Raw genomic sequence first — 21,663 nt, 5'->3', positions numbered from 1 at the left:
CACACGTCCTTCTACACAGCTTCTTCATCTTGCCTTCCACTGCACAGAGCCTTCCCTTTTCCAGTCCATCGGACCCTCTCCCGGCTCTACCCTGCGCTGATTCCTAACAGCTGCTTTCCTGGGATTTCCCTTCGACTCGCCTCCCGAGCTGGAGACACCGTTTCTGGGAGCCCCTGTCTTCCTCTCTCTTGTGTTTTCACCTGGATTTTGCTGGAGCTCACCCTTAAGTAATTTCTTAAAAAGGGAAGTGCAAGGGCAGCTTGGAGGCATGCAAGTCTAGGCGTCTCCACTCTGCCCTCGGGTGTGATGCACAGTGTGACTGACAGGTTCTAGGTGCAGAGTTGTTTAGCATCCCAGAGTGGCCGGTGAGGAGTCTGATGCCGTTCTGGGTTTCCTTGTAGGAGACCTGTTTTCTCTTTCTGGATGCTTCTAGGATCTTCTTTTTATATTTATAACTAATTTTACGAATATGTGCCTATCGTTTTTTACTTTTTGTTTTTCCTGCCTTATATATACTATAACCCTTTTCACCTGAAGACTCGCCCCCTCAGCTCCAGGAGTTGTTCTTCTGCTGCTCTCCCTGCCTGGGACGTCTGTTGTTGGGGGTCTGCCCCCCAGACCGAGCATCTGCGGGCCTCATTTCTTTCACGTTTCTGTTTCTTCATCTTTATGTTCCACATCCCGGACTTCCTCATTTCTGTCTTCCGTGCTTTACCTTACATTTTTATACTCCAGCGTGGTATTTGTAATTTCTGGGACCCTTTGGTTACCCTCCCTTCGTTCCTTCTTCACAGCATCTCGTATTGGACGAATGGCTGTATATTTTAGGCCCCTGAAGTTAACTTGCCTACTGTATTCCATTAAGTAGCAACCTATCTGATTACTTCTTTCTCTGGAAGTGTCTGAATGGGGCAGATGTCCTGCCAGCAGTGTGGAGGCTTAAACAGCTTAAAACAACAACCTTTATCTGCCCACAACTCTGCAGCTGGGGCTGGACTCCAGGGGCCTGTCCCGTTGCTGGCCAGGGGCTGGCTGCTGGCCGGGGTGTCTTCCTTCCTTCCGTGTGGCCCCCCCTCCCCTGGGACCCTGCATGAGGCTCTCCCGCCTGATGGCAGTGGTGTTCCCAGTGGCCACGCCGCTGGCTGCCAGGTCAGTGGTCACATGTTACTTCTGCCACATTCTGTTGGCCAAAGCAAGTCATAAGCCTAGACTAGATTCAAGGTCCTGGAGAAATAGACTCCACCTCTTGATGGGAGGAGAGGAAAATAATTTGGGGCCGTGTTTAATCTACTAAAACTTCCCAAGCAGCTGCTCGCAGTGTCCTATTCGGCATGGGCTGCCAGGACAGACTACCTGTAGGGAGGTGGGGCTTGAACAACTGGAGTTTATTTCTCACAGTTCTGGGACCTGGAAGTCCCAGATCAAGGTCCTGCAGATTGGGTTCCTGCTGAGAGCTCCCTTCCTGCCTTGCACTTGGCCATTGTCCCCTTGCATCCGCACGCAGGAGAAAAGCAAGCTCTTTAGTGTCTCTCCTTATAAGGCCGTGAATCCCATCATGGGGCCCCACCCTCATGACCTCATGACCTCAGCTAAACCTGATGTGTCCCACAGGCCTCAGTTCCAAACACTGTCACATTGGGGGTTCGGATGTCAACGTATGAACTTGGGGGTGAGGCACGATTCAGTCCACAGCCATCTCTGAGAGCCAGGGCTGCTCTTAGGTAAATTGAGTTGCTTAAAGCCTTGAAATTTGGGCATGTTTGGGAGTCTCTGCTGACATTTGTTCGATGCTCAGCACATGTAGGCATGTGCTGGGCATCCTGGGAGGCTCGTGGGGCCTTTGATCTGGTGCAGGAAAGAAACAGACATGTAAGTAGGCAAGCATGACAGTATGTGTGTGCATTGGGAGACCTGGAAGCTTCTGGATTAAAATAGGCTGAACTTCCTTATCCCAGTGTAGAGAAGAGAAAGAACAGCACGTACAAAGGCATGGAGGGAAGAGACAGCTTAGCACGGTCAGGGACTGGGAGCGCTGTGTCTGGCTGATCCAGAGGGGCAGGAGGAGGTGGGAGATGAGGCCGCGGGAGGGAGTGCCTGGCAGAGCTCTTAGGGTCTTCCTGGCCATGCTTCAGAGTTTAGAGTTCCTGGGAGGCCAGCGCTCGCGCGCTCTCTCTCTCTCTCTCTTTCTGTACCTCTACCTCTACCTCTGTGTTCAGGTAATACGGTAGGGAGGGCCATGCTGCCTCTCTGCCAAGGTGGGTTGACCCTTTAAGAGGCCCTTTTTATTTTATTTTATTTTTATTTTATCATTGACGCTATTACAGATGTCCGGCATTCCCTGCTTTGCCCACCTCCACCCAGCCCCCACCCCCGCCTTTACCGCATTGCTGTCCATGTCCACAGGCTGCATACGCGCATGTATATCTTTGGCTAATCTCTTCCAGTCCCCCACCCCCTCCCCTCTGGGATCTGTTAGTCTGCTCCATGTGTCCATGCCTCTGGTTGTATTTTGTTCATTAGCTTCCACATATGAGTCAGATCACGTGGTACTTGTCTTTCGCTGACTGGCTTATTTCACTTAGCGTAATGTTCATCCGTGCTGTCACAAAGGTAAGAGTTCCTTAAAGTATCACATCTTTTTCCTCCACTCATCTGCTGATCTTGGCTGTTGCAAATAACACTGCTGTGAACACAGGGGTGTGATATTTGATTGGTGCTTCAGGATTCTTAGGATATGTTCCCTGAAGTGAGATCACTGGGTCAACGGCAGTTCCATTTTTAGTTTCCTGAGGAAACTCCCTACTGCTTCCCACAGCGCCTGCCCCAGTCTGCATTCCCGCCAACAGTGCGCTCGGGCTCCCTTTTCTCTCCCCCCTCGCCAGCACTGCTGTTTGCTGCTTTATTGGTGGTGGTTATTGTTTGCTGCTTTTTTGGTGACCAAAGTGAGAGCAAGAAGACCCTCTACAACAGGCCATTTCCCAAGGCCTTTCAAGACGGGGCCAGCCTGGAGCCTGTCGGGTGGAGAGAACGTGGTCTCCCTGAAGACCCCACCTTCTGTCCCCTGGGGACAGGTCTCTGCTTCGCCTTCTTCACTTGGTCAGTCAGTCGGTCAGCAACACCCCTGCCACACACAGGCTCCTCGCTGCATCCCGGGAATTGGGGGACGGCGCTGACACTCCCCAGCCCTTGAAGAGCTCACAGCTCCGGGGTGGGGGAAGCACTACACCCGCAGTACCGGGTGGCCTCCTGGAGCTCAGCAGAGGGGCTCAGTTCTGCACAAGGTGGCACAGGAGGCTTCCTGGGGGAATGTCACTGCTGGATGGAGCCGAGGATGAAGGGCACCCCAGGTAGAAGGAGCAGCATGTGCAGAGGCCACAGACTGTCCCCCTGCTCAGACCAGTGGGGTGAGGGGTAGAGAGTCTGGACCCCTCCCCTGAGCCCCTGCAGGTGCAGTCCTAATTGCATGGGACGGGCAGAGCCGGTAACACTCACAAGGGGAGGAGCACTAGGCAGGGACAGAGGTCGGCACCTCCTTCCTCTTCCCCATCCTCCCCAGGGGCTGGTCCCCTAGGCCTCCCCTTCTTTCCAATAGGGCCCGGCAATTACCATCTTCTCCAGCCACAGCCACTTAGGAAATGCCAGTGATTAGCGATTGTTATCATGGTAATTAAGATTCCCTGGGAACAGCTTGGCTAATAGCCATCAGTATCTGCAGTCAGGTTGGCGTGAGCTGAAACCAGAATGAAGACCTGCAAGCAGAGCCCGGAGCGGTGCTGCGGGGAGATGCAGCCCCATTGGCCACCCCAGGCAGGTGCCATGGCGGCTGCGAGGGTCTTTTCTCACGAAATGGCATTTTCAAGGCTGGCTGCTTTGCTGGCCTTATCACAGCAAACCACGCGTGGGAAGCAGACTGGGGCTTTGCAGGGTCGCACAGCTTCTTCCAGTGGTGAACCTTTTCTGATCTGTGGCCCCAGATAGGGCGGGGCGGGGGTTAATTCCCTTGGAGGGCTTTTCCTGCCACTGTGCTGGGGGACGGGGCCAGGCAGTGATGCCGGCGGTGGGTGATGGGCCAGGATACAGGGAGCAGAAATCACGTGATTAAAAGCTGCTGCTGTGCGTTTTGTAGGGCAGAGGTGGGCATCCAGGCAGAGAAGGCCGGGGGATGCGCTCAGATTGGCACCCAGGGAGGAGGAGTGGCTGCTCAGAACTCGGCCCAGCTGGGATCTCTCACTCCTCGCCTCACCTTTCCTGTTCTCTGTGGGGAAGGCATTCCCCAAAACACCGACACTGTGCTTTAGCACCTCCACCCAGGTGTGCCCTCCCTACCGGGTGGTGCACCTGCGTCCGCTCCTCGAGCTGGTGCAGGATCACCGGCCAGTCTGGCCTGGTCAGGTCTCTGCTGCGGCGATGGCATCAGGCCCTCCCCTGGACACAGCGCTAACCCAAAGGAAGCAGACAGGGCCCAGGCCCCGTTACAGGGACTCAGGGAATAACTGACTGGTCCCCTGGGCCCTGGGGACACACTGCAGGCCTGGCAGACCCCTGGGGGCATTGCCTCTGCTGAGCGTAAATATCGGGGCAAATTGTATGAAATTGACAGGGGGCTTATAGGTCAAAAGTGGTTGAATAGCATTAAAAACATTGAATATCAGCAGTTTCATGCAATTCAACCTAATAGTTTAAATCCTGTTCTCTTTATCATGTTTTCCAAAACCACCTGGTTGATCAGTGTTTTTTAAGTAGGGGGGAGGTGTGGGTTGAAGGTGGGTCGTTGCATCCGGAGGTGAGGCTGATGGTGTGGGGCCCCGACTGAAAGGTACCAGGTTGGGCCGGGGCAGCGGGGGCTGTGGGTTGCACTGGTGCTGGTGGAGGGACTGGGAGCATGCGGCTGCCTCATGCTGTGGAGTTCATGGTCAGGGAGGTTCACTGGAGCTTGCTCTGCACTGGCATGCCCGGCTGGGCACTTCCTCTTTATCCTTCTTTTAATCTGAGACAGTAAATCCATTTGATTAATTACACACACTTGGGTGAAGCCCTCAGGCCACTTCCCCAGGAAGGCGGCGGACATTATGGATCAGGACACGTTCCAGGGAACACCCCACGCGGCCAGTGTGCCGTTCAGCCGTGTTCCCTGAGCACCTGCTGTGTCAGGACTGCACGGGGAGCTTGAAGGCACAGCGGTGAGCAGAATGCCCTGACCCTCCCTCCCGGTTGGGAGGCCCTAGAGGGACAGACAGATAAACATGGAAGGACCAGACCAAAGGTGGAAGCTGCCCAAGTGTCACATGAATGGATAAACGAAATGTGGTACAACAGTCAAGGGAATATTGTTCAGTCTGAAAAAGGAAGGAGAATTCCGATACATGATGCGACATGGATAAACCTGGAGGACACTGTGCTAAGTGAAAGAAGCCACATACTGTATATGTGTCAGAAAGACAGATACTGCACGATTCCACTCATATGCGGAAACGAGGGCAGTCACATTCACAGAGACAGAAAGTAGAAGAGTGGTCCCAGGGGCTGTTTAATGAGCAGGAATTTAAGTTTTATAAGATAAAAAGACTTCTGAAGATGGGCTACTCAACAACGTGAATGTACTTTACACTACTGAACTGCGCATTGAGAAATGATGAAGATGGTAAAGTTCATGTTATGTGTATTTCAACACAATTGAACATATTTTTAAAGATTGTTTATTTTTAGAGAGAGGAGAAGGAAGGGAGCGAGAGAGGGAGAGAAACATAGATTGGCTGCCTCTTGCACACACTCTGACTGGGGATCGAACCCGCAACCCAGGCATGTGCTCAGATGAGGGATCGAACTGCCAACCTTTTGCTTTACGGATGATGCCCAACCCACTGAGCCACACCAGCCAGGGCACACATGAACATTTTTTAACTGAAGGCAAAGAAGAAGCATGCACGCTCACAAGCTGGTGTGACAGTCCCAATTCTGCAGGAAACGTGCAGAGGCAGTGACCTGCAGGCTCACTGAGCGCTCACGGTGTGCTTGGCCCGGCAGCCTCCCCAGACACTGCTCAGCCGTGTGTTTTGGTCCCTCCTGATGAAAGCCACACAAGAATGAAGAGTGAGCCTCATCTCTGAGTCTCTCTCAGGGTTGTCCCATCCACTCTGGCGAGGCAGAAGGGGAGTGTGCCCCAGGGGTGGCAGCGGGGTCCCCATCCTCCCCCTGCAGCACCTCACCCTGGGGACCTCAGGACCTGACAAGGCCAGCCCCAAGCCCACCACCCCACAGGCGCTGCCCCGGAGCAGGCCCCCCAGACCAGACCCCGGGTCCCACCAGGAAGTGCGGTGCAGCAGGCATTTAGCGCCCCAATGGGGATTCGACTTTCTCTCCTGGGGGAGAAAATGTATCACCATCTAAACATGCACGCGTCCCTTGTCCTGGCAGCTCCACCCCCAGAATGTTTCCTCAGGTGATGACGGACCCCCGCCTGATGACGCGTGTGCAAGGTGGTAGCCGCAGCGCTGCTGATAGTGAAAAATGGGCAACAGTGTGAATGTCCCTCAGCATGGGACCAGTTTAATTAAGCGTGATCCAAACCACGGAGCCGTGAGAGCGTGAGGCTGGAGACCGTTACCGATGAACACAGGAGAGCTGCCCGGATGCGGAGCTAAGTGGGGGCAGACACCGTTTGCCTCCGCAGCACAGGTGGCAACACGGGGCCCGCAGAACGAATCCGGCCCTCCACCCTGTTCTGTCCGGCCCGGCACCTCGTTTCTGCCCCAAGGCAACACTGGCCCCTAGTTAAGGAGCAGTTACACTTATACAGTCCTAAAATGCCCCTTGAAGGCAACCACGAGGCTGATGTGGCCCCCGGTGACAATGAGTTCGACACCCTTGCGTCTACATGATGCTGTTCTTCTTTAAAACAAAAATGCGTCTATGCCCAGAAAATTCACAGCATCATGTTAAACAGGGCCCCCTCTGTGTGGTAATGTTATGCGTGACCTAAAATTTCTCCATTTTACTTTTTTGTTATTGTATGATTTTATCACTTATGTATGTGTGTCTCACCTCAGGAAGAAAAAAGAGGAACCGTTTCCATGGCAGGGGTGGGGAGGCAGTGTGGTGCGGGGTCCACAGCCAGCCCCGGCCCCGCCGGTCACACGTGGCTCTCAGGGGCTTGTTTCATGTGGTCCCTGCCACCCCCCAGGAAGCCCAGCCCATGCTGGGGGCAGGAGGCAGGAGGCCAGCATGCTCAGGGGAGGGCTGGCGAAGCCCGCACTCACACTGATGCTGACAGCGGATGAGCCGATGAGCAAGCCTTTGCTTAGCAGAAGGAGGCGGAGTGAGCCCCATCACCTCTGGGTGGGGCCTCTGTTCTCAGGAGCTACGCAACAGCTCCTAGGGATAGGGTGGCCGGGCAGCTGCTACTTACGGTAGTTCTCTCCCCCCGTGTGGCCCTTCCCTCCCCTGCAGGCGTCCACTCTGCAGGACGCTTAGAGTCCACAAGGAGAACCCACTGGGGACTGATTCACCGCTCAGCCACAACTCAGCGAGCTGCTACTTCAGATCTGTAAACGTTTGGGTTGAGACTCTGCGGTCTCCGGTGTGGAGTGGTGGGTGGGCCTGGGGCAAGTAGCTTCATGTGTCAGAGCCTCAGTTTCTCCATCTGGAGGGTGGGAATAATGAAGCACCTCCTCAAAGACTGTTGCACCAGATGCCTCTGGGAACGGGGAAGGAGACTTTTTAATTGTGTACTTTGTGAATTTTGGATCCTGTGCGTGTGTTACCAGTTCAGAGAGATAGTATGGTAGGAGGGCTGTGAGAGACTTAGCGGGGGCTCCCAAGGGGGCTCCACACAGCCTGCACCCCTCCAGACAGCCCTTCTGCAGACGGGAGCTGGGAGGGAGGGATGAGCGATTCCCGCTGGGGACGGGGTTGGCCTCTGGCCCTGCGCCTGGCACTCTGGGGCGTAAAGCAGGGACTGCCGGCCACGGGCAGCAGAGCGGCAGTCACTCTGAGAGCGACCCGTCCGTGCTGCACGGCGACACGCGGGTCCATGCACGCCCACAATGGGGGCCGAGTTTCTCGAGGAACACTTGCCGGGCGGTTCCCCATGGGAAGTGTCGCGTGTCCTCCTACCGTGTTGGGGGACCCCGAGCACATTCCCGCAGTGACAGAGCTGGGCCCCACCTGGTGCTTCCCAGCGTGTGTCATCGGGCCTTTGTTTCCCTTTTGTCTGGTTTTGAGTGGCCCCTGGCAGCAGCCGCAGCACCGAGGAGGCACAGAGGAAGCTGGGGGAGTGGGGACACTGTCCTGGAGAGAATGGGGCAGACCTGGCCTTCTGAGTTCCCCTTCCCCCCGTCGGGCAGTGGGCTCGGTCCACGGGTGGTGAAGTTGTCCCCGTGTGTCGGGTGAGAGGCCGAGGGGGACAGCGGCAGCCGTGAGCATCCTGTCTGTCGAGTGGCCGCTCTGTGCCCACACGGGGCCGTGGGCCGACGTCACTCTGCGAGTCTGATCCCCACAGCTGCCTTGTGAGACGGACGGTTCCCACATCCGCCTGCAGGTGCTGACACTGAGGGTCAGGGTGTAGCCCCAGCTCTCAGCTGCTGGGTGTCAGATCCCCGACTCACACTGTCAAGGCTTCCTCTTCCCTGGAAAGGTCGCGTCGTTCCTTCACACATTCCCACTCTCATAGAGACCACAAGTGTGTGTCCTTCCCGGAGAAGCGGGGAGCGGTCCTGGGTGTCGTGCGAAGTAGGCGTTGCGTTCGGGCCCTTGTCTCAGTCGCTGCTCCAATTCCGCTCTGCGGCCTTCTCTGAGGCTCCAGCCCTCCCTGCACCCACTGTGGGTTGTCTCCTCTGAGTCACTCTCCTGACAGCTTCCAGTGCTGTGTGGGGCCCGGCCAGCCTCCTCCTCCAGCCTCCAGAGTCCCAGAGGGGAGGGGCAGGCAGGAGGTCGCAGGTGGCATCTGCTGAGCACTGTCCAGCTTTGCACTGGGAGGGGGAGGCGGGGCGGGCCTGCGTGGGTGCGCGGTGCGAGGCGCAGCTCTGCATTCCGAGCTCTGAGCGGCTGTCTCCCCCTCTCAGGTCTGGAAGAGGTCGGGGGCCTGGTTCTACAAAGGGCTGCCCAAGTACATCCTGCCCCTGAAGACCCCCGGCCGGGCCGATGACCCCCACTTACGACCTTTGCCTGTGGAGCCGGCGGAGCAAGAGCCCAGAAGCACGGAGACCAGTCGAGTCTACACGTGGGCCCGTGGGAGAGGTAGGTCCTGTTTGCCCCCTCTGTTGTGATGGCAGCTGACGTCCGGGCCATCAGCCAGCCAGTGCCACGGTCACTTGGCTAGTGGCCACCACAGTCTTCACATGGCTCATACTGGTGTTCCATCCCCCTGTGTGCCCTTGACTCGCCACCAGCACCCCCATGGGTGGCTGGACGGACCTCAGCACCGTAAATGCTTGCAGCCTGCAGGGGCCATCCCATACACAAGCACTAACTGGAGGGTGAGGAATGCCGAGAGCAGCGCTATAGATCTCTGCAGAAATGTGATGTCAGCTGAGGTTTTTTGCAAAGTATGAAAGTGCGTCTTTGTAAGGCAGGCCAGTGCCCTCTCTTCTTAGCACTTGTCTTGGGTCTCAATAAGGGAAGACTCTGGGCTTTCTGGGTCCTAGTGAGGAAAGTGACCTTGTGCCCAGGGCCCCTTGGTATTTATGGTGGCTGCACCCAGGGGGCCACCATCAGAAGGGGAGCCCCAACCCACTGGCAATTACCGTATTTTGCCCTGTATAATGCCCACCCCCAGTTGTGCACACCGCACACGGGGTTCTTATACCAATGGTGTGCCATCAGCGTACCCATATGTAATGTGCATCCTTATTTTTCCCTCAAAAATTTGGGCAAAAAGGTGTGCATTACGCACAGCAAAACCTGGTATATATAAAAGTACCTGGCATGGCAGGTGTCTTTACACAGCTTGCAAGATGCTTTAATGTTCGCGGTTTTATTTCCAAAGCTCTGGGCCTCACAGCAGGCTCCACAAGCGAGCGGGCCGGTGTTCGGCAGCCCTGTGTTAGAGACGAGCAGCCTGAGGCCCAGAGGAAGGAAGGACTCGCTGGTGTGGGCAGGGCTGGGACCCAGAGGCCGGGTCCTGCCCTCTGGGCTCTGGCTCCTTCTGCCCTGAAGGGCCGCAGTTTCAGCGCAAAACTCACAGACCGAGGGTCCTAAATGGGTAGAAGCCGGAGAGATGAGGGGCTCCTCCCACTGCCAGGGGTTGTCTCAGGTTTCTCAACCAAAGACAATAGACATGCAGCTGCTTCAGGGGGCCCTCAAGCGTCTCCGTCTTTGGATTCTGACCTGGCAGCTATCTTTGCACCATTTGGGCTGTTTTTTTTCTTCTTACAGAAGTACAGCGTGTTTATTGTAAAATTGTGAAGGTTATCAGAAGCTATCATTTAGCTGGTAAAAATTCCCTAAAGGTCGGCCCTTCCGAGCATAACCAGCAGTTAACAGCTTGGCGTCTGTTCCCCAGACACCTTTTCCTGGCCATCACTCGGCTCTTCTGCAGCCGGCCGTCTCCGCTAATTCTTCAGGACTCTGTCTGCACTTCTGATTCCCATGAGTTCGCCTTCCCTGCCATCGCCGGCCCTTGCAGGGACCAGGCCCAGCTGGGGCTGGCCGGCCTTGGAGGGGGTCTGGGGGAATTTGTTGGAGAAGTAGCTCCCTCTTCCCTTCTTTCCCATTTCTACTCTTGGTGCCGGGATCTCCCCACTCCCAGGCCTGCCGGGGAGAGTCAGTGCCCCTCAGAGTGAGAGAAGACACTACAGTGGGAACCAGCTGGTGGGCACTGTTGGGGTTAGAATGTGGCTTACAGTGGGTTGAGGAGGGGAGGCCTGCCGCCCCACCCAGAGGGGCGCTCCCTGCCCTGTCTGCTCCAGCATCAGCATGGTACACACATGCACATGCATGCACACACATGCATGCACAGTGCAGCTCCTCCCCAGCCACACACACACAGGAGGCCTTTTAATTACATGGGTAAGGAGGCCAGGGACCCACACACTGTACTTGGGTGAAGGAAGTGGCCCTTCTGGCTCAACAGGTGGCCTACAGGGGTCACCCAGGGACAGCGGGACCATGAGGGCAGGCTGTGGAGCTGGTGGCGGGAGCGGCAGGAGGAAAGCAGAGAGGTTTTGTGCCCCAGAAGCCAAGTGTCAGAGGTTTGCGAGGAAGGGCTCCAGAGAGCCACCAACAGGCCCACTCTTCCTGACCTGCTTCTCGGCCCGATCCTGGGCAGCGGTGTTTGTCCGCTTCGAGGAGCTTGTGCAGAAGCCAGGATCTGTGTTTTCTGGTTGCACTTGGGTCCCCTGGCCGTCCCAGACCTGGCTGTGCACTCACAGAGGCTCTCGGGTGGCTGCTAGCCACTTGGGAGACCACAGGCCTGGGCCAGCTCAAACCGTCCTTACAGGAGGTCCTCCCTGAGTCTGGGGGCAAGGGCAGGACCTTCTATGCGGTCAGCCCCATACTAGCCCTTCTGTGGTTCACGTGGCTTCAAGGTCAAGTCTGTGGCTGGAAGGACTCGGGCATGTCTGCCGCTGAGAGGCCCCCCCCAAGCTTCCAGGGGCTGCAGCTTCCATCTGATTCCTTCTCAGGCTGGTCTCCCGGAGGCTGCCAGGGTCCTGGCAGCAGACGGGCCCCAGGGAGTGGCTTTGGGAATGTGGCACAGGGATGTCACCAGGCCTCTCCCAACCACTGCTAGCTGGGGAACCAGGCGGTGTTTTTCCACCTTTTAAAGCAGTTTCTCTCCCCATCCTGGGCCCCACCATCAGTAATGCCCAGGTGCCAGGCAGGTGGCTCAGATCAGACCTGCAGTGAGTGACCCGGGTCAAAGCGGGCTCATGGGCCTGGCCCTCATGTCACCCTATCCAGCCAAAAGGGAGCTTAAGGCCGGGGAAGCAGGGACCAGCCTTGGGGTGGGGTCTCCCCCACCACCTGAAAGCTGCATGCGGGCAAGGCCACGGCCACCCTGCGCAGCCTGATTTCCCAGCACTCAGCATGGGAGAGGCATGGAGAGATGCTCACCAGATGAGTGAATGAACCACCCACCTGCCCCAGGGTTTTTGAAAACCTGTGGAGGGGTTTCCTTAGGGCCTGCAGACTCCTCTAGGTCAGGGCCCACTGGACAGCGCCAGGGAACGCTCGAGGGTGTCAGTCTCCCCGCTCTCGTGAAGAGTCTGTCCCAGGCTGCTGCCTGCAGGGACCCAGGGCCAGTGTCCCCCTGCTGCCCCCAAGCCCTTGCTCCCTGGCAGGGAAGCTGATCCTGACAGCCGCACACTCCCTCTCGCCCTCTTTCCCACGTCCCCCAACCCCGTTCCTCCATCTCTGCTTCTCCCTCCCTCCCTCCCGCTCCCCCTCCCCCTCCTTCGGGCTGGTGCACCTGCGGCCCCCGGCTCACCCCCTCTCCCAGCCCACCCTGCTCTCTTTCTCCTGCCCTTTTGGAGCAGGAAAGGTAATCAATAGATACAAGCTGTGAACTTTTCAGTTCACAAAACCATCAAATGAAATGTATTGATGTTTCCGAGGCAGGCTCCTTTTCTTCCTCCTTTAAATTTTCTTTGTTAATTTTTAATTGCTTAAGCATACATAATATATTTTAACAAGTTAATTCAAAAGTATATGAAAAATTAAAATCTTTTGCCATCATCTCTAAAACCCTTTCTCCCTGTTCCTGCAGACAGATACTTGATATTGGGTTATTTGTCGTTTTGCTGTGTTTTTGCTTGTGTTTTAGTAACAGAAATAGGCTCTTACCCATACCTCTCCATGTTGCTTTTTCCACCTAAAAGAATATCATTGGCATCCTTCCAGATCCATAGATATAGATTTTACTTTATTATTTTTAATAGCTGAATAAAATCCCATTATATCCTGTATTAGTGTTTAATTACTCGCCTATTGCTGGACATTCAAATTGTTTCTGCCTTTTCATAACCGCAAGCAAGCCCGAAACAGCCTTACGTGTGTGTGACACTTTATCTCCGGGGGCAGGCTTCCAAAACTGGAGTTGCGTGTGTGAAATTTCAGTAGTCGTTGCCAAAGTATATTCCAGAAATGTTTTCTATAAAAAGCTTTCGTACTCATTTATTCCTGCATCCTTGCCTGCCATGAATAGTATTGGTATTTATCATTTTGGCAAGTGTACTAGATGAAAAATGATACTTTGTTATTTTAATTTAAAACATTTGTGTATCTCTTCATATCTTTATTATTTATTCATTATTTAGGTCCTCTTTTAAACATTACCTGTTTAAATCCATTGATCATATTTTATTAAATTATTTTCTCTTATTGATATGTTAGGGATACTAAATGGGTTGCAAATATTTTTCTCCTTGACTTTATGTTTTGCATAGTCTCTGCCATTCAAAAATCGATGTTGCCATTCAAAATCATTTTTTTCTTAATTTTTGTGAAGTCAAGCATGTCTGTCTTTTGCCTGGCGGTTTTCAGGTTTCCTGTTTTGCCTTGAAATGTCTTTCTCTCCAAAGTTAAAAATATCTGTTAAATAAAAAGTTTAAGTAATATAATGATAAAAGGAAATTACCTAAAATGATAAGACTACCGAAAAGGGAAAACAGCGGCACCCAATGCCGTACAAAGTGGTGACGCGCTGAAGCCGTGTCCTGTCAAAGCGCAAACCAAGCCCACCCCGTGATCCCCATCATTCAACAGTATTTGATTGTATTTAACTGCTGTAATAAGGCGAGAACATAAAATAGCCCTGGCTGGTGTGGCTCAGTGGGTTGAGTGCCAGCCTGCAAACCGAGGGCTCACTGGTTCGATTCCCAGTCAGGGCACATGCCTGAGTTGCGGGCCAGGTCCCCAGCTGGAGGTGTGCAAGAGGCAACCGATGGATGTTTCTCTCACACATCTAGGTTTCTCTCCCTCTCTTTGTCCCTCCGTTCCCCTCTAAGAGTAAATAAATGAAATCTTTTCATTAAAAAAAAGGGAAAGAAAATAATCTCTTACTATTAGAAAAGAGAAGAAATTCTTATTTGCAGATGAGGTGATGGTAAGCTAAGAACGCCCATGAGAGTCCACTACAGTAAACGACCCCCTGGGGTTAATAGGAGAACTCGGGAAGTGATAGCACATGCAGCAAATCGATAGTTTACACTAAGAATCAATGGTGTTACTCTGTACTGACTAATTAGAAGTAGAAATGGGAAAAATCCATTCAAAATTGCAATAAAAATTATAAAATGCCTAGAAACATTTTAAAAGACAATTAATTATAGGCTCAACAATCTTATCACAGGACAAAAGTAAGACATGAACAGAGGCAGATAGGAAGCTTGATGCCTCCAAATTAGTGAGTGGAACAACCGTCTGATTCCCAGTGGGGTTTCCAGCGAGAGGTGAGTCCAGATGTTTCCCTTCCCCATCGGACAAACGAGAAGCGGCGCACAGTGGGATGTGTGCGCCTTAAAACAAGGAGGTGCCGACACACGCACTGCAGCGCAGACACACCCGTGCAGGTGCCACGCTGAGGGACAGGAGCAGAGACAAAGGCCATGTAGTGTGTGATTCCACTTCCACGCAGTGTCCAGAAAAGGCAGACCCACAGGGACAGAAAGCAGACTGGGTCGCCAGGAGCTGGGGAAGATGGGGAAACGGGAGGGGGCTGCAGGGTTTCTTTTAAAAGAGGTAAAAATGTTCCGGAATTAGATAGTGGTGGTTGCATGACTTTATGAAGATACAAAAAAACCGCTGAATTGTGTCCTTTCTCTTTTTAAATATTTTATTTATTTTTAGAGAGAGGAGAACAGAGGGAGAAAGGGAGAGAAACATCATCGATCAGCTGCCTCTCGCACACCCCCAGCTGGGGACCTGGCCTGCAACCCCAGGCATGTGCCCTGACTGGGAATCGAACTGGTGACCTTTCAGTTCTCAGGCTGGCACTCAGCCCACTGAGCCACACCAGCTAGGGCTTAATTGTGTACTTTCAAAGGGTGAATTTTATGGCACATAAGTTATATTTCAATAAAAAAAATTTCATCAAGAAGTTAAAGAATAGTTTAACAAAATATTTTTTAAAAAATAGCAAGGGTAATGGGAGGAGTTGCCCGACCAAATGTTAAAGCTTACTCTAAAGTTACTTCAATCAATAGAAACAGTAGAGTGTTCACGCCAGAACAAATAGAATGAATAAATAGGGAAGTGGAACTGAATAGAGAAATAATAGACCTAAGAATGTATGGAAGCTGAGCACGGGTAGCTTTTCAACTCAATGGGAAGATGACAGGTTTTACATAACAACTGGAGCCAGCATAATTAGATCCCATCCTATTCCGTGTGCATCCAGAAACACACTGCAGATAGATTAAACTTCTATGCGTTAAAAATAACACAATGAATGTATTAGATAAAGATTAGCCGCCCTGGTTGGCATAGTTCAGTGGATTGAGCACGGGCTGCGAACCAAAGCATCGCAGGTTCGATTCCCAGTCAGGGTACATGCCTGGGTTGCAGACCACAGCCCCCAGCAACCACACATTGATGTTTCTCTCTCTCTCTCTTTCTCCCTCCCTTCCCTCTCTAAAAATAAATAAATTAAATTAAAAATCCAAAAAAAAAGATTAGCCATCTTTTCCCCCTCTGGGTTATCTCAAAGAGAGCTGGTGACACTCTGGCACCCACAGGACAGGTGGGCTTCCTACGTGAGTTTGCTACCCCCTCCTCTGGCTGGGGTGTCGATTTTGGCCAATGGTTTGCCTGCAGGCCCTTCAGGGAGCCCCTACAAGCTTGCTCGGAGCAGAACAGTCATTCTTCTTTCAGGAATGGGGCACTGTGAGGCCTGAGTGTCTCCTGGGACCAGCCCGGGGTCTGGCCTGGCTACCCCTGGGGAGAGGGCAGTCCCGATCAATCTGGACACAGTGTGGGCTCCGTGCCAATTACTCCGGGCAGATGATTGCTCCGAGTCTATGACAGCAATCAGTAGAGTCAACTTTTGCACACTCCCGGGGATCTTTGTTCTCCTGTGAAATATAAGGTGGAAATGGTGAAACCAGTACTTTGGGCCCTTGGGTCTTAATCCCTCTGCAGCTGGGCCCACCTCTTTTTCAGGTTTCTTCCCTTCGATCTGGATTCCCTCCCATGAGCTGTATGTAGAGGAGTTGGAGTGGGGGATACCATATTAGTCTTGCATTTTGGGGCAATAAGAGATTACATTTTTTTCTTAGAGGAAGGCAACTGCAGCCGATTCAGCAGCTCGGTGACATCATGACATGTCTTTGCAAGCCTTGCTCTTCCTCTCATGGCCCCATGACGGCTGCTGCAGTTCCAGCCATCAGTTGAAAGGAAGAAAAGATCAAGGGGGATGCTGGGAAATGAAGACTTTAGCTTCTGCAGCCCTTCATTATAACAGAAGTAGGCAAGCGGGGCATGGAGCCTGGTTTCCTACGAGAGCTGGAGAATTGAATGGATCTGACCAAAGTCGCTGCATGTGGAAATCAGTCTCACACAGGGTTTGTGATGGGACTTCTTGCTTCCTTAAGTCCCAGCGCTGCGACCAGGAGCCAACTCTGCCTGGGGCTGCCCTGGGGCTGGTCTGCCCCACCTTTCCCAGCTGTGGCTGAGCACCTAAGGGGATGGCGTGTCAGGGGAAGACTAAAGCCTCAGGTTGGGAGTCCAGACAGTGTTCAGTGGACTTTCTGGGATGTATGTCCTCTTCTCAGGTGGAAGCAGAGAGCTGGGGCTCCTAGGAGACTGTCCCCTGGGCTTTGCTGTGTTCACCTCTCCCAGGGAGCCTGAGGCTGGGAAGGGGAGGGGCCGTCATCCAAAGCCTTCCTCACTGCCTTGTGGCCTGGCAGATTGGGAAGTCCTTTCCACTTTGTCCTCCAGCCCAGACCCCAAAAGTCCCCAGATGTGCACAGGTAGATGCCTTGAGCTCCCTGTCACCAGGAGGTGAGTTTACCTCCCTGGCTGCACTGAGGCCTGGGACCCACAGTCCCTCCCCAGGGCCCTCAGCAGAGGGAAGCCTCCCACTCCCTGGCCTCAGGCGCCCCCTTGAGCAGAGCCCAGCTTCCTGGATGGATTGGAACAGAATGACATGCTGGTTCACTTCAAGGACTGTTCTGGAAAAGTACTCAAGTCTTGGATTTGTTCCGGCTGAGTGGTTTTAAAAAAAATAGGAGTTTCATTATCATTTGGTTGGTCTGATAGATTTTAAATAATTTTTTAAAAATTCTGAACTGTGGTTCTGTTTGCAGACCAGTGAAAGCAAGCTTCAGGGCGGTTTAGGCCAAGCAGTCTGGTCCCACTCAGCCTACAAATGTGTACCGGGGTGTCCTTCCCAAATGAGCCATGGCTGACCTTTCTGCCCACCCCCACACCCCCATCTCCTGCTCCCTGGAGAAGCCGAGTCACTGGGTGCTGTGCTGGCCTCAGCCGGAGCTCCGTGACTCACCGTCATTATCTCCTCTGATGCTCACAACAGCCGGTGGGGCAGCTACAAGCAGCGAAATTGACGCTTAGTGATGGATGGAGCGGGGAACCCGCCCAAGGTCACGTAGGCTGCGGCCAAGAGGGCCTGGCACTCAGGCTTCTGAATCCTGGCCCACACGCCTCCCCTCTGAGTGCAGTTCAGAGTAAAGCTGTTGCCCAAATCGCCACACACGCCGGCTTCCTTCTTTCGGACTTGGTGGGAAGGTTTGGGGTTGCGTGGGACAGAGCCACCGAGGCCCAGCTCAGGTCGGGGCGTGGCTGCTGGGCGGCGGAGGAAGGTCTCCCAGAGGCAGGGACAGAGACAAAGGCTTGTGAGGCCTGTGGAGATGGGAGTGTGGCAGCAGCAGCAGCTTCCTCTCAGGGAACTCTTGGACCAGCCTCATCCCCCAGCCTCTGCCTGCTTGGGAGCTTGGACCCGCTGTGTGCCCTTCAGTCTTAGCCTCTGCCCCCGTTCTCAGCACCCCACGCAGCAGGGAAGGGATGGGCCTGGCTCCTTTCTGCTTATGCTGCCTCCGTTTGCAACATAATAGATGGCATGGCCAGTCAGTGCTTCTTCCTCCCAAAGCAGAGCTGGGACGGAGCAGGGGAAATTTGTGTCTCTTGCTCAGTAGCCATTGAATCACGAAATAGGGTGTTTGTATCTGACAGAGTAGTGAGCTCCCTGTCCCTGGGAGCATTCAAGCAGAACCTAGGTAATAGTGGGTTGGGAAACTCACTGTGGACTTGTTAGTGTGTATCCAGAGTTATGCCCCCATATTATAACCAGGGCTTGGGGTACAGAGGTACATTCTGCTGTCCAAGATGGAGAAAGCCACACAGCCCACGAAAGCTTTAAACCAAAGACCTCTGTCTATTTAGCACAAAGCTATAGCCGACTAAGCTAATAAGCAGTTTCGTGGCAGTCGTTTTTCCATCAAACGCATATGCTGTTTCCTGACTTCTTAACGCAGCATGCTATTTATACCAGTAGATCCATTCATTCTTAATGAGCCACAGTTGTGGATTGTAAAATGTTTTATTTTCAGACAGGATTGCTCACTGCCCAGAGCCAGCTGTTGCTATGCCACCTTCCTTCTTTCCCTGTTCCTGAGAAATTAACATTTCCAAAGCTCCTCAGAGCACTCAGCTGCCCTCTCCCAGCCACCCCACTCACCCCAGTGGCTCCCCGGCAGGCTCCGGACTTGCCACGTGTGCCACGTCAGCCCGGACGTGGTACGTGGACTTCCTGCAGCCTTGGGAGCAGCTGGGAGTGTGTGCTGTGCACAGGGTGCCAGGCTGGCTGGGGCCTGGGTAGGGGGCAGAGCGGAGCAGGAGGCGGGCTTCCGTGCGGGGGGGGAGGGGGGGCAGGCGGGGTGCCATCTGTCCTTGGAGGGTGGGACCTCTGCCTCTGTTATAGGTCGCAAGCTGGTGCAGCAGTGACTCGATCTGGCTCACCACTCTAAATTCATTGACAACTTTTAAAAATGTAGAGAATTCTCATTTGAAAGAATACAGAGTGACTCTGGCTTCCGTTCTGAAATCAGAAGGCCCGCCCACACTGCCCCTCCCTGGGGAAATGGGGCAGGCTGGGTCAGGAGCAGCCTGCCCTGCACACGGGGCTTGGAGTCTCTGGTCTGCCGCAGTCCCTCCCCGCCCTGTTGTCGCTGACACTCCTCGGTCCTCGCCCTTGTGGGGTTATGAAGAAGAAAGTGAAGTAGATCTCGTTTGCACATCCCTGAGAAAGGAGAGAGAACAGGAGTTCGACCCGCAGGGACACCTGTCGCAGGGGAGTGGTCCTGCTTCTCTGTGGCAGTGAAGGCTCCTCACAGCCCACCCCCTTCCCTCACGGGGCCCTCCTGCCTCTGGGTGGAAGGCAGCAGCCTGACTGTGCCACACCTCTGTGTCCCTCCTTGCGATCCAGACCCACAAATCCTCCCCGCAGTGGCTCTGCACTGTGACCTCCCAGACCACACCAATTCAGAGGTGTCAAACTCATTTTCACTGGGGGCCACATCAGCCTCAAGGTTGCCTTCAAAGGGCGGAATATAATTTTAGGACTCTGTAAATGTAACTACTCCTTAACTAGAGGCAAGGAGCTCTGTGCTGCCACCGGATAGAAACAAGGTGCCAGGCCAGATAAAACAAGATGGAGGGCCAGACTCAGCCCGCGGGCCTTGTGTTTGCCACCTGTGCTAAGGGGTCAGGCCCTGCCGAGCTGATGTGTGCTAATGGGGGTGCCAGGCAGGAAAGCTGTGGTTTGGGGGTCTCGGTTTCCTCATGAGGAGGATGGGGATGGGGGGCAGGGACAAGGAGTCTGTGGTCTTGCAGCTTTCATGCCCTAGAGTTCCAAAGCCGAGGGATGAAGCTTTGTGGGAGAATTTCGGGCAGGTGGTAGAGTAGCTCCCAGATCATACGCTGAGGCTGCCTCTACTGGGAAGCGCACCCCCATTCCTGCATTGGCCCCGCCCTCCTCGCTCACGCTCACACTCACACTCACGTACTCGCACAAGCAGTCCTGCTCTGTGCTGCCCGTGAAGTCCGTCCAACCCACCCAGCACCCTCCCTCCCCTGCCCCGCACCCTGTGCCCACAGTGTCTGCTGAGTGCTCATGAACCGACTGACTCTGCCTTTCAAAGTCCTGTCCCCAGGGTCACGTTCTGTGCTCCATTGTCACCTCCCCTGCCTGCAGCTGCTCTACTCCCTGTAAGGGTTCTAGAGTCCTGGGGAGCTGGAAGTGCCTCAGGTGTTCTTTATTTAATATGTTTTACTGATTTGAGGGAAAGAGAGACATCAATTTGTTATTCCACTTATTTATGCATTTATTGGTATGTGCCCTAACCGGGGGATCGAACCCACAACCTTGGCATATCAGGAGCACACTATAACCAACTGAGCTACCTGTCCAGAGCGAGATATTTATATAAATATGTATATATTTAATAAATATATGTAATAGAATAGAAACCACCAAATTGTAAATACAATACAATACAATACAAACCACCAAATGCTCACACATACTCTCAAGCCAGCAAGGACCGTTTAGAGAGGAGGGAGGGAGAGACTGTCTCTGAACCATCTGCAAAGGGTGCTGTGTGGCCAGCAGAGCCCCCGAAACCCACGGACTCAGCTCTTCATGGTGTAAGTCTGCTGCTTGGGCCCAGAAAATAAGTGAACAAAAAAATCACAGTCAGGCATTGCTGTCTGTGGCTCCCGGCAGCCATTTGGGGAACTGAATGCCCTCCAGCCCACCAAGGTCAAGAGAAGAGCATGGGATGCTCGAGTCCACGGTGGGCCCCACTGGACAAACCACCAGCCAGTCCTTGGTCTTCTTGTGTAGCTGTCTTTCTGCCAGGCTCAGCTGAGGGCCTGGGTACCTCGTGCTCTGTGCAGGTGAAGGAAGCCGGCCTCAGGCCTCAGTGCCGAGCGGCCAGATAAAAACAGCAACACTAGCCCTGGCTGGTATGGCTCAGTGGATTGAGCGCGGGTCTGCAGACCACAGGGTCGCCAGTTTGATTCCCAGTCAGGGCACATGCCTGGGTTGTGGGCCAGGTCCCCAGTTGGGGGCACCTGAGGGGCAACCACACATTGATGTTTCTCTCCTTCTCTTTCTCCTTCCTTCCCTTCTCTCAAAGAAATTAATAAGACCTTTAAAACAAACAAACAAACAAAAAGCAACGCTACCAGCTGCCAGGGGTTTCACAGATGCTGGCTGAAGGCTGTGCCAGGTGCTGTGCAGCCACTATTTCAGGTAATCCCTGACCACCTGGGGGGGGGGGGCACACTATTGCCCCATCTTATAGAAGGTGAAACTAAGGAGTGAAGAGGTTAAACAACTGATGCCATAGTCGTGGCATGACAGAAAGAGAAACCCCACAGTGGCGTTCCAGAAACTCTGCCCTTCCCCTAGGGCCCAGGGAAGGGGCGGCCTGGCCACGGCCCGTGCAGCTGTGTTTCCAAGGAGAAGCCCATGCACACTAAGTTGTCTTCACTTCAGGGCCCTGGTGAAGCCAAACACTGGCCGAGTGCCGGTGGGTGTGAGTGGAGGGGCCGACCCCAGAACAGAAGCCCTGGGCTTTGGGAAACTGCCTTTGCCCCACCCCTGCCCCCAGCAGCCCCCCCTGCCTGTTTTGGCAGCTTGGGCATTAATTTTTCAAGAGCAGAAAGCCCTCATTAGCCACACTGCTGAGGTCAGGGGCATGGCTGTCGCTT

At 53.8% G+C, this 21,663-nt stretch overlaps 1 protein-coding gene across 5 annotated transcripts in view; it reads left to right on the top strand.

Moving 5' to 3' along the window:
- Positions 1-21,663, top strand: part of RPH3AL (rabphilin 3A like (without C2 domains)) — a 140,117-nt gene that overhangs the window by 105,231 nt on the left and 13,223 nt on the right. For all 5 annotated transcript variants that reach the window (XM_036033288.1, XM_036033287.1, XM_036033284.1 and 2 more), the window contains one exon: positions 9,060-9,234. In XM_036033288.1, coding sequence (XP_035889181.1) covers positions 9,060-9,234 — 175 coding nt within the window. The remainder of the gene's footprint in view (positions 1-9,059; positions 9,235-21,663) is intronic.

This window comes from Phyllostomus discolor, chromosome 8, assembly GCF_004126475.2.
Source record: "Phyllostomus discolor isolate MPI-MPIP mPhyDis1 chromosome 8, mPhyDis1.pri.v3, whole genome shotgun sequence".
In the NCBI taxonomy this organism is placed as follows: domain Eukaryota; kingdom Metazoa; phylum Chordata; class Mammalia; order Chiroptera; family Phyllostomidae; genus Phyllostomus; species Phyllostomus discolor.
The sequence above is the reverse complement of the archived record's forward strand: the minus strand, read 5'-3'. Positions and strand labels throughout refer to the sequence as shown.